Source organism: Odocoileus virginianus, chromosome 19, assembly GCF_023699985.2.
Source record: "Odocoileus virginianus isolate 20LAN1187 ecotype Illinois chromosome 19, Ovbor_1.2, whole genome shotgun sequence".
NCBI classification, from domain to species: Eukaryota; Metazoa; Chordata; class Mammalia; order Artiodactyla; family Cervidae; genus Odocoileus; species Odocoileus virginianus.
Genome location: NC_069692.1, coordinates 24,395,149 through 24,408,513, shown reverse-complemented (window position 1 = coordinate 24,408,513; position 13,365 = coordinate 24,395,149). Strand labels below are relative to the sequence as shown.

The 13,365-nt window shown below is 37.3% G+C and overlaps 1 protein-coding gene across 2 annotated transcripts in view; it reads right to left on the bottom strand.

Moving 5' to 3' along the window:
• The window catches only part of AK9 (adenylate kinase 9), a 111,745-nt gene that overhangs the window by 20,204 nt on the left and 78,176 nt on the right, over positions 1 to 13,365 (bottom strand). For both annotated transcript variants that reach the window (XM_070449975.1, XM_070449976.1), the window contains 4 exons: positions 7,527 to 7,595; positions 5,070 to 5,276; positions 4,521 to 4,739; positions 367 to 580 (listed from right to left, as the gene is read on the bottom strand). In XM_070449975.1, coding sequence (XP_070306076.1) covers positions 367 to 580; positions 4,521 to 4,739; positions 5,070 to 5,276; positions 7,527 to 7,595 — 709 coding nt within the window. The remainder of the gene's footprint in view (positions 1 to 366; positions 581 to 4,520; positions 4,740 to 5,069; positions 5,277 to 7,526; positions 7,596 to 13,365) is intronic.

The window sequence follows — 13,365 nt, the reverse complement described above, 5'->3', positions numbered from 1 at the left end:
TGAATTTGTATTTATACCTTTTTAATTGTATGGACTATATTCTTAATTTTAAAAAACTGAAAATAAATTGGACAGCTTACTTTCTTTTCCCTTGCTCTGGAAAAACTTATAAAATCACAGGAAGTATCTCTTGAATTTTTAATTTTTGAAAGGTTGACATAATTTCCCTTCAAAACCATTTGATCCTGGCCTGTTTTGGAGTGGGGTTATATTTTTGAATGCTTTCTCTTCAGTGGTTATTGGTCTGTTTAGTTGTTCTGCCTCTTACTGAGTCAGTTTCGATAGCTTCCTAAAAAAAAGTAGTCCTCACTTTCAGGAGATTCTTGTATGCTTAAGGATAGATAGCAAAGGCAGACACACTCTTACCTGTAGTTTTTCCAGATTTTGGAGGCCCCAGAATTGCAATCCTAATGGGGATAGTAGGCTTAGGTTTGGGTTGGCAGATATATTTGATTGGGTTCTTCATAAATTTTTCTTTAGTTTCCTTACTAGATAAAAAATAAATATATTGACGATGGATTACAGGATGAAGTGGATTCTCTGAATTTTCAACTGGTTTGATGGTCTCACCTTCATTTAGCTGCAATATATACACAATTGAATTAACAAATTAGCCTTATTTTAAACAGCGTTTCCCCCAAATATATTTCTAAAAACAAATTTGTAAAATCTTTCTTATAGAACAAGAAAACTAATTATAATTGAATATTGATAAGAAACAGTAAAAAGAGCAAGTTATTTTATACTCACATACAATAAATATTTTTCTTTAATGGGTTTCAGTTTCTGATGATTATAGTTCTATTTCCTTTTTAATGTGTTTAGTGTATACTGAATGTTTCTGCCAAGGAGTGTAAAGGTGTTTGGATATATTCACAGGCCAATTTATCTTCATAAACAGGTCCATTCCTAAGGTGGTGTAATGTATGGAAATGTGCCCTCCTAAAATCATGGTTTGAAGCCCTAACCCTCAAAGTGACTATATTTGGAGACAGGACCTTGAAGGAGATGACAAAGGTTAAATGAGGTTATAAGAATGGGGCTCTAATCTAAGAGAACTGGTGTCCTTAGAAGAGAGACACCAGGAGTGCCTGAGCACAAAGGAAAAGCATTGAGGACACAGTGAGAAATGGCCATCTACAAACCAGGAAGAGAGGCCTCACCAGAAAAACCATCCCTGCTGGCACCATGATCTTGGACTCCAGCCTCCAGAACAGTAAGAAAATACATTTCTGTCATTTAAGTCACAAAGTCTGTGGTATTCCAACATGGTAGCAAATGCAGACTAACACAGCATTCCAATATGCTGTCCAAACATGTCATTCCAGGAAGACAGCATGGATAGACTAAAGTATGTGGTATTCCAATATGGCAGGTGGAGTCCTGGGATATCTCTGGGAGTATACTGGTCAGATGAATCTCACTGACTTCTCTTTTACATTTTTATACAGACAAAATCCCACTCACATAAATATGAATAGCAGCCACAAAAGGGAAAAATTCACCAAAACAGCAGCCTAACGTGTTGGTATGGAATGGAGAGGAAGGACTGGTCCCACATCTTTGCACTGGTAATGATGATAAATGGGTAATTAATGGATATCTTTTTTTACATCATCAGATGGCCCAGCATCAGTCATCCTTGGACTTGACAGAGCAGGTGGGCAATGGTATGGTAATATTGCTTCTCCCCTAGAGTTAGAGTATTCCATGGACAGAGGAGTTAGAGAATTCCATGGATAGAGGAGCCTGGTGGGCTACAGTCCATGGGGTTGCAAAGAGTCGGACACGACTGAGCGACTAACACACACACCGAGAGTTACACCAGGTCAGTTGTCACAGGTAAATGGAGTTATCAGCATCATCATTTTTGGGCTGGAGTGATGTTCACAGCTAAGTGTAAATGCTAGGAATAAGAAGAAGCTTAGGGATGGGGTGGGAATGTCTGCTCTATTTCTTATTTGGTAGTAAAAGAAAAGCTGAAAGTTTAATGATTCCATTTCAAATTCCCAAATTAACTATGAATTCTTGCAATGGTTTCTGCTATTTCCCAAAATATCTACCATGTATCTTTCTCCTCTATAGGTCAGAATACCCAAGGTGTCATCAAATCTGAAACATCAAGTTGTCGGGCACCTGGAAAGATTCCCAGCAGCCCTAAAAAATGATTATTTATATGCTTAAAGCCTTCCTATGACCATGCACTCATTTACTCACAAGGCATTTTTGTGCAGTCCTAATTATGTTCAGACATGGACCCTTGAATAGGGTTCGGACTTTGCCTGCTTCTTCCCCTCTATTGCCCATCTCAAAGAGACGGTTAGCGTGTGACTATTTTTCAAAAGCTTTCTAAGCGATCCTAATACATGCTTAACTTTATCTGATTATTTATGGAGGGACTTTTCATAGTGTTTCTATATTTTAGCATGATATTTAAAAAGATTTCTCTTGACACCCTTATGGTTAAGTAAAGAAGATATTAATATCACAATTAAGTAGAACTGAAAATGATTGTATCAGTATCAACCAAGAAGGTTTCAAGTAATATGCATATGGCTCTATTTTGGATCCCTTCCTCCAAAATGTTTTTTATCAGTGACCAATAAGAGTAATACATATTAATAACAACATTGTTATTATAATGTTGGATGTATACTGTTATAATGTTATAATTCATACTATTGTTGTATATTTTGTTATTATATATGTTATATATATATAAAACATATATATATTTATATTACACATATATTATATATATTGCTATTATAATGTTGTATTTATATTGTTATAATGTATTTATACTATTATAATGTTGTATGTATTTATACATTATAATATGTAATTTTATAAACATATTTTACATACATATTATGAAGTGAAAGTGAAAGTCACTCAGTCGTGTCCAACTCTTTGCAACCCCATGGACTATACAGTCCATGGAATTCTCTAGGCCAGAATACTAGAGTGGTTAACCTTTCCTTTCTCCAGGGGATCTTTCCAACCCAGGGATCAAACCTAGGTCTCCTGCATTGCAGGCAGATTCTTTACCAGCTGAGTCACAAGGGAAGCCCAAGAATACTGGAGTGGATAGCCTATCCCTTCTCCAGGGGATCTTCCCAACTCAGGAATAGAACTGGGGCCTCCTGCATTGCATGTGGGTTCTTTACCAACTGAGCTACTTTTACGTATTTTATATATGTATTACTTATACACATAAATATGTATATTATATAATTTTATATACATATTATATACATATCTCCTGCAATACAGGAGGCCTGGGTTTGATTCTTGGGTCAGAAAAATCCCTTGAAGAAGGAAATGGCAATCCACTCCAGTATTCTTGCCTGGAGAATCCCATGGACAAAGAAACCTAGCAGGCTATAGCCCAAGGGTTCCCAAGAGTCAGATACAACTCAGCGACTCAACCACCAATATGTAATGAACATATATTAATAACAGCATTGCAGGCAGATTCTTCCAGCTGAACCACAAGGGAAGCCCATTAATAATAACAGCTTATATTAATTGAGCACTCACAATAAACCATGCATGGTTGTGAGCACTTTCCAATAATTAACTGATTTAATAATTGTAATAATATTGTGAGGTAGGAACTATTCTTATTCCCATTGTGCAAATGGGAATGGCTCAGAGAGGTCCAGGAATTTGTCCAAGGTCACTCAGCTAGGAAGCAGTGGTTTTAAGCTCCGGCAGCCTGACCCCAGAAGCCATGTCTTCTCCACTGTACTACTGCGCCACCGCACTGATGGAAATACGAAGGTACGCTTGTCGAGAGGGCCAGTGTACCTTTACAAGGCATTTCTTCACTGTCTTTATAGCACTTAATAAACCCAACTAGAACCTATTTGTTTACTTATTTATTGCCTGTTCATCCTCTCCAACCCAGCTATCATATAAAGCCCACAACAAAAGGAACCTTGCCTGTTTTGTTCACTGCTCTGTTCCCAGGGACTGGAACAGCAGCTACAAGGTTCTTATTTAAAAGTTGTTGAAAATCATCCCACATTTGAAGTCACTGAATTCCAATTACATCAAATCTGTTTGTCCACACTACATAAAAATATCCTACTTGGCAGTAAGTTTGTGATGAACATTAAAGGCACATTTTGTTTGGTATTGCACACTTTTCAGAGGACTTCAAATTCTTGCATTTGATCACATTGGCCTGATGGCATTTTCCCACTTTAAAGGTCAGGAAACAGAATCAAAGAATTTAAATGGCTTGCCTAAAATTAAATAGCAAATTAGTGCTGAAGCTCAGCTCACTAGATGTCTTGTTTGAAAATATTTTTAATATGAACTTCTGCTGCAGAGTTAGAACCAAGTTGGAACTGAATTATCTCCTACTTCAGAAAGGCAAAACAACAACACATATTTTTATAGCTATTTAAGAATACTGTATAATGTTTACAGTTTTTTAAAATTATTCACTGTCTTCTTAGACATACTTCAAAAAGAAATAAAAGAAGAAATGTGACTTTCAGATGCATTACCTTTACAGGGTCCCAGTAGCCGAATGAGCTTATATACTTGTAGGTAAAGCTGAGCATTTTCTGGGCAAGGCGTGATGATATTGGATAACATTTCTCAAAAATGCTTGCACGATTCTCTACCAGTGGTTTCAGTTTTGTATTCAATGTGTATTGGACAATGTGGATTTTTCGAGATCCATTAATGAGAATTACTGGTATCAAAAACTTCTCAAATTCTTCCTGATCAGAAAAATCATAAAACCAAATATTTTTAGTGGGAAGGAGGCTGGTGGTATTCAGTCACAGTGCATAGACTATTTCAGTCTAGAAAACAAATATTTTTAAACTTCCAGGTGACTCTGTGGTGGCAGCTAAAACTTTTGACCCTCTATGGTTTCCGTGTTGCCCTTGATTTATTAACTAGTTTTTATAACTGTAAGTGGTACTGAGGGGCTTAACCCCTAAAAATATAAATTTCTTTTGAAATGTTGAAAAGAAACCAAGGAATAAGCCAAATTGCTTTTGTTTCCTTCTCACATGTTAATTTTTGAATTATGAAAAAGTAATAACCTGTATTATTTGTAAATTACTCATATCTGCTTCAAATTTTTCTCCGAGTTCACCCCTTAGGCGTTCGAGAGCATCAATTTCCTGTTCTTCCTCTTCCTCACTCATCACTTCCTCATCTTTTGGAAATTCATCTTCGAGAATGTTATCAATATCATCTTCATCGTTATCAGGTTCTTCCTCACTCATGTCTTCATCTTCTCTAACAGTCTAAGGAAGAAAATATTCCCCTTTGCTATAAAGCTGAAATATGGAACAAATGTCACGGATAACTACTCATCTGGATATTATGGAATAAGTGGATATTGGTTAGTGTGGTATGTAACATTCATCAACTGATACAGTAAAATTTCAAACATCTGGTACCCAGAAATGTAATGCCTTCAAGACTAACACTACAGTGATCCCTAGATAAATACATAGACAAGATATTAGCTTCTAACACTTAGTGCTATGGTCATCAGAACATTACATGTTTTTCATTGTCTTCAGCAACAAAGTTTCATGCAACTCAAAGAGTATAAAACACTCCAAGCTGTGTTAGCGTGGACAAGATCAGTTTCCTCATCTATAAAACAGGAATAATGAAAGGACCTCCCTCACATGATTGTTGGCAGAGTTAAATAGGTTCACACATGCAAAGCCCTTCGAAAACTGTCTGGTAAGCATGCAAATGATAGCTATTATTCCTATTATTAAGTTATTATAGCTATTATATTATTGTCATTTTGTATAAAGCACTGTTCTAATAGAATAGTACATGCCCCTGAGGAGGCTGCAGCTTATCTTAGGACACAAGAATAACAGATAAATGATTATTAAAGACTGTGACAGGATATTGATACTAAGTGGTATTGTAGAGGCTTTAAGTACTGTGGTTCAATTTGCATAAAACTGAATCCTATCCTATTTATTCTCCTGCACTGTCTCCTGGCATGTTGCCCTGAAGTAGTCCTTGTCCCACCCAACTGGAAAACTGCCTTCCAGTCAGAAACCTGGGAGTTACCTCAACTCCTCACTCCCCATTATTGTACATCTCATTTCCAAGGACAGAGTACTTAAGACTCTCTCCTCCTTTCTAGTCCTGCTCTACTGTTTACCCTCTCATTATCTCTTGCCTGCAATCTTCTGATTAATTTGATGTTTCCTAATCTTTCTAGATAAAGAGCCTCTTCATGAAAGTGAAAGAGGAGAGTGAAAAAGTTGGCTTAAAGCTCAGCATTCAGAAAACTAAGATCATGGCATTCGGTCCCATCACTTCATGCAAATAGATGGGGAAACAATGGAAACAGTGGCTGACTTTATTTTCTTGGGCTCCAAAATCACTGCAGATGGTGACTGCAGAAATGAAATTAAAAGACACCTGCTCCTTGGAAGAAAAGCTATGACCAACCTAGACAGCATATTAAAAAGCAGAGACATTACTTTGCCAAAAAAGGTCCGTCTAGTCAAAGCTATGGTTTTTCTAGTAGTCATGTATGGATATGAGAGTTGGACTATAAAGAAAGCTGAGTGCCGAAGAATTGATGCGTTTGAACTGTGGTGTTGGAGAAGACTCTTGAGAGTCCTTTGGACTGCAAGGAGATCCAACCAGTCCATCCTAAAGGAGATCAGTCCTGAGTGTCCATTGGAAGGACTGATGCTGAAGCTGAAACTCCAATACTTTGGCCACCTGATGTGAAGAGCTGACTCACTGGAAAAGACCCTGATACTGGGAGGGATTGGGGGCAGGAGGAGAAGGGGACGACAGAGGATGAGATGGTTGGATGGCATCACCTACTCGATGGACATGAGTTTGAGTAAACTCCGGGAGTTGGTTATGGACAGGGAGGCCTGGCGTGCTGCGATTCATGGGGTCTCAAAGAATCGGACACGACTGAGCAACTGAACTGAACTGAACTGAGATGGACCTAGAGACTATCACACTAAGTGAAGTAAATCAGAGAAAGATAAATATCATATCATTTATATGCAGAATCTAAAAAGTGACACAACTGAAGTTCTTTACAAAACAGAAAAAGACTCACAGATTTAGAAAACAAACTTATGGTAAGCGAAGGAGAAAGGTTTAGGGGAGGGATAAATTAGGAGGTTGGGATTAACAGATACATACTATCATATGAAGGATAGATAATCAACAAGGGCCTACTATGTAGCACAGGAAACCCTACTCAATACTTTGTAATAAACTGTATGGGAAAAGAATCCGAAAAGGAATAGGTATATGTATATGTATATCTGAATCACTTTGCTGCACACCTGATACTAACATAACCCTGGAAATCAACTATTCTCCAATATAAAATAAAAATTAAAAAAGACTACTAGGCATCTTTTCATTTTACATGGTTGAGGTTTTATATAAATATATATGTAAAATACATATTTTATATACGTGTGGGTGTTTGTGTGTGTATGTGTCCATTTTATTTTTTGAAAAAAGCCATTTTATTTACTTACCACTCCTCCTTTCCTTCTTTTTTCTCTCTCAGTTATAAGTTCAGCCCTTCTTTTAGCAATCATATCATCCTGTTAAAGAAAGAAGCATTAAAAATGTCAACAGATAATAATAAAATTACATTCTATGTATTAATATTTTTTCCCAAATGGGAATTACATTTGGTTAGAAGGATACTTTCCAGAAAAGATTGTGATGTTGATAATTACGTCATGTGTATCTTTGGACCTCTGGCCCTCTTGATCAGCTGTTTCCCTCCAGAGGTATAAGTGGTGCTGGGATCAGTCAGTTTTTCTTCAAATTTTAGAATCCCTTTTCAAAATGTATTACTTATTTGTTTGCCTTGGTGGAGAGGTGGATTTTGCACATGAAGAAATAGGGAGGCTATTTGTTGAAAATGTCTGATAATTTTTCATCATATTATTAAGATGTAATTGTCTAAAGAACCCTAAAACCACATATGCTTATGAGGAAAGAATTTGTACTTTGGATACTTTCACACATATGGTATATGGGTAGTCCTCTAGTTTTTTGGGGGCCTCTAAATCTAACGCAATGAATGGGTCCTCTGATGTGACCTTAAGGTTTGCATGAAAGCTAGTCAGCTACCCTTGGGTTTTGGGGCTCATTGGCTCATGACTCTTGAAATTATAGTCCCTTTAAATACTCAGAGATCAGAGAGGTGCCTTAAAGACATGCCCTGGGGGCTCTGGTCTAGGCCAGTAGCACCTTGCTCCTTTTATCTGGCAGTTACTGAGTGTACATCCCAGATAATGTATGTTTGCTTGACATTCAAGAAAGAATTGTAAAATCAAATGAAATCAAATTAATTTCATGTATGAATCCCAGAGAGATTCTGTAGCTTTTCAGAAGGTGAGGATTATAAAAACTCTTATTGCCTTTTTTTAAACCAAAGTTTTACCATAGGTACTTTAACTGTAAAGCTATAAAAATACAATCTCTTTTGCCTGAGTTGTGAGTGTGAAAAGAAAGGAGCAAATGCATAAGGTTATGAACTAGCTCCAGAAATCTGCTCTTTCCTGTTCTACATGCTCTACAAATTTTAGGGCATGTGATGGCTAGGATGGGGCTTGATTGCTTTAGAGCTCCTCTGTCCAATAGGGCAGCTACTAGCCATCTGCGAAAGGATTTAAGGCAAAAGGACAAGGGGCTGGCAGAGGATGAGATGGTTGGACAGCATCATTAACTCAATGCATATGAATTGGAGCAAACTCTGGGAAATAGTGCAGGACAGAGGAGCCTGGTGCGCTACACACAGTCCATGTGGTCACAAAGAGTCAGACATGACTTAACGACTGAACAACAACAAAGGCACCTGCAGCTCTTTTCTATTTAAACAAAATTAAACATTTGATTTTTTCAGCCTCACTGACTAAATACATTTTAAGTGCTTGATAGCAGCAAAGCTAGTGGCTGTTGTACTGGACAGTGAAGAGACAGAACATTTCCTTCAGCAGAGAGTTCTAAGATAACACCGGTCTAGAGGTGCCGGGTGCCACAGGGAGGTAACAAGCATCTGTGCTTTGGTAAGCCCTCTGCTCTCTTTTCCATTCTCAAGCTTACAGAGCCTCTTGCTTAGCAGACAGTTGTGCCCATTTCCTTCAGAGATCAGCAGCAGAAAAGCGAAGGATGTCACACAGCAGTGTGTGAAGCTTGGGGTCTCTCCACATCTCCCTCCTTACTTTCATAGTTCTTGGAAGACTGAGAGCTGGGCTTGCCTTGATTTTGTGCTGGCCACGGATGGCCTGGGACAGGCAATCCTTTTTTTTGGGGGGGAGGCTTCACAGGATCTTAGTTGCTATACACAGGATCTTCCATCTTTGTTGTGACACATGAACTCTTAGTTGTAGCATGTGGGTTCCAGTTCCCTGATCAGAGATCCAACCTGGGCCCCCTGCACTGGGAGCGTGGAGTCTTAGCCACTGGATCACCAGGTCCATGTTCCAGGGCATGCAATCTTAGTTCCAGGGCATGCGGTCTTATTGTGGTGGTGCAAATGGATGGATGGAAATGCCTTTAGAGGTATTTCCTCCAACTAAGTCCAGGATGTAAAGAATTTGACAACTGTGTCTGAGCAGTGAAAGAGGATCTTCATGGTTTTAACACGTAATGCATTAATGTGTACTGGGTTGTGATAATGTATCCAATAATTTAACTCATTGTATCTCAGAACTGGAATTAACTGATTAACTCTCTGACACTAGAGAGCTTTCTTCCATATTCTCCCTACCAAATGTCTACTTAGTCTATGCTTATCTGCCTTCGATAAGTAGCTCAACTGCCTTCGGTCTTTGTTCTTTTTGGAAAGTCTTACTAAAAGTGAAATACATCTTCCTGTACCTTTCTCCTACCAGTGCTGTTTCTTTTGCCTATGGCCACATGGAACACAACAATTTCTCTTCAGTATAGAAGACTATCACATAATTTACCACTGTGCTCATGCCTCATCTTGGTCTTCTCAGTTCCAGATTTGAAAGTTCCATTCATTCTACTCAATCCAGATCTGTAAATGAGTCCTTTCAAGACTTGTCATATAAATGGAATGGATCATAGAGTACATATAATACTATTTTCTTTGCCTGGTTTCTTTCACTTAGCATAATGATCTTTTGTAGGGAGTATCAATAGTTCATTCCTTTCAAATACTGAGTACTATTCCATTATATAAATATACTATATTTATTATTTTTCCAGCTTTGTAAAAATGGGAGCTATTTAATGTGTGTGTCATAAAGATTTGATGTACGTATACATTGTGAAAGGACTCTTCTCCCATTTGGTTAAGTAATACATCCATCACCTCACATACTTATCCTGTGTGTATGACAACATTTAAGTTCTACTCTCTTGCCAAATTTCAATTACACAGTACAATATTATCAACTATAGTCATCATGTTATACATTAGATCCTCAGGCCTTATTCATATTATAACTGAACTTTTTTTATATCATCTTACCAACCTCTCCTCATTTCTCACACCCCCTAGCCCATGGCAACCACTTTTATACTTTCTATGAGTTTGATTTTTTTTCCAGATTCCACATACAAGTGATACCTTGCAGTATTTGTCTTTCTCTGTCTGGCTTGTTTAACTTGGTATAATGCCCTCAAGCTTCACCTGTGTTGTTGCAAATGGCAGGATTTCCTTCCTTCCCATGGCTGAACAATATCCCATTGTATACATACATATGCCACATCTTCTTTGTCCATTCATCTGTTGACAGACACAGGTTGTTTCTATACCTTGACTATTGTGAATTATGCTGCTATGAACATGGGAGAAGACATATCTCTTTGAGATAGTGACTTTGTTTCCTTTGGACACATATACCCAGAAGTGGGATTCCTGGATCATATGGTAATTCTATTTTTTAATTACTTGAGGAACCTCCATACTGATTTCCATAGTGACATTCCTATCAACAGTGTACAAGGGTTCCTTTTCTCCACATCCTCATCAGCTTTTATCTCTGTTCTCTTTTTTTATTTAGACACCCTAACAGGTGTGAGAGGTGATATCTCATTGTGATTTTGATCTGCATTTATCTTATGATTACTGATGTTGAGCACCTTTTCATGTATCTGTTGGTCATGCCTTCTTTGGAAAAATGTTTATTCAGTTCATCTGCCCACTTAAAAAATTAGATTGCTTGTTTTTTTTTTTCTCTCTCAACTCCCTCTTCCCTATTCCCCTCCCACAATTTACTGTTCTCTATTTCCCTTATTACAATTGAATATAAGACTTCAATTTATTTATTACTTATTCATCTCTCATTGAAATGGTATTGTGACAAACACAGAATTTTTGTCTGCTTTGTCTACTGTTATTTATCTCCAGCCTGACTCATAAGTGTTCCACAGTATGTGTTCAATGAATGAAAGAATGAATGAACATATATTGAGTACTTAGTATGCATTAAATATTATATAAGTCCTTCACATAGTTTTTTTCTGTTTAAACTTTTTATTTTGTACTAGTGTATAGCCAATTAACAATGCTGTTAACATTAACAATTAACATTAACAATGTTTCAGCAGAGGGACGGAGCTGTACATATACCCATCCTCCTCCAAACTCCCCTCCTATCCAGGCTTCCACATAACATTGAGCGGAGTTCCATGTAATTGGTTTTCTGATACTGAGTGGTGTGAGTTCTTTATGTAATTTGGACTTTAACCCGTTATCAGGTATATGATTTGCAAATACTTTCTCCTATTTCCTAGACTGTCTTTTATTTTGTTGATGGTTTCTTTTGCTTGGAAGGTTTTTTTAGTTTGAGGTAGTCCCACTTATTTATTTTTGCTTTTGGTGTCAAATAAAAGAAGTTATTGCCAAGATTGATGTGAAGGAGCTTACCCCTTTTTGTTAGAGGAGTTTTAGGGTTTCAGGGCTTGTGTTTCAAGTCTTTGATCTACTTTGAGTAGATTTTTGTGTATGGTATAAGATAGGTGTCAAGTTTTATTCTTATGCATATGGCTGTACAGTTTTTCCAATGCCATTTATTGAAGAGACCATCTGTTCTCCATTGTACATTCTTGGCTAGTTTGTCATGAATTAACTGACAATATATGCGTAGGATTATTTCTGTGCTTTCTACTTTGTTTCACTGCTTTATGTGTCTAGAGTCTGCTATTGAATCCCTCTGCTGAATTTTTTAGTTTGGTTACTATATTCTTCAGCTCTATAACTTCTGTTTGGTACCTTTATTTTCTGTTTGTTGAAGTTTTTCACTTTGTTTATGCATTGTTCTTCTGACGTTGGTGAGCATCCTTATGACCATTATTTCTAACTATTTATCAGATAAATCACTTATCTTTGTTTCAGTAAGATTTGTTTCTGGAGTTTTATCTTCTTCCTCTGTTCAGAATATATTCCTCTGTTTATTCATTTTCTTTGACTCTCTGTGTTGGTTTCTGCACATTAGATAAAGCAGCCACCTCTTCTGGTCTTGTGTGTAGCAGATGAATACAGCTCAGGTTGGCCTGAGGTCCTGGCCATCTCTCAAGCCTTTGTGCTTGTGTAAGCCATCTTCTTGGTTTTCAGCAGTTCCTGTAGTTAAGGGTGTGCCATGACCTATCAGTGTTCCAAACGGGAGGATCACAGTCCGTATAAACTGATAGGAAGCCAAGATCTTCAGGTAGTAGCTGTTTTGATGTATTAATAGGTGATGTGGGTATTTTCTCATTTACCCAATATGCAGGAATCTAGCTTCTCCTAGACTAGTTTCTCCAACTAGTTTCTGGATTTCTTTCAGAGTAGACTGAGTTCAGAAGACTCCTATGTTGCCACCTGGAGTTGTAACCCAAGGGAACTTATCTGGATATTTGTCACATTTTGTTTATCCATTCATCAGCTGATGGACATTGAGTTGTTTCCACTTATTGGCTATCATGAACAATGCTGTGTAAATTTTCACAAACACATTTTTACATGGACTGTTTTCATTTTTGTTACATAGATTCCTAGGAGTGCAATCACATAGGTTCCCTATGACACTTTTGAACATTTTATGGAAACTTCTCAGAATACAGTTTAAGAAAAGATATTCTAAGCTAATACCTGGATTTATTTCACTATGGACTAAAATGACCTTGATGGTTGGTATCAACATTCCAGGAGCTAATGAAAGTCAATGAAAATTTTGTCTTTGTGTTTTAAGATTTGCTCTACTTGCTGCCTCGTTCACTGTGCTCCCATGTCTAATACAAGGATACTTTGGTGCAGCCACTATCTTTAATTTTATTTGCCTTGAAGAGAGAAGCATTAACATGTAGATAATCACAAAAGCCTCAAATAATTCTTAACTCTTTCATGAT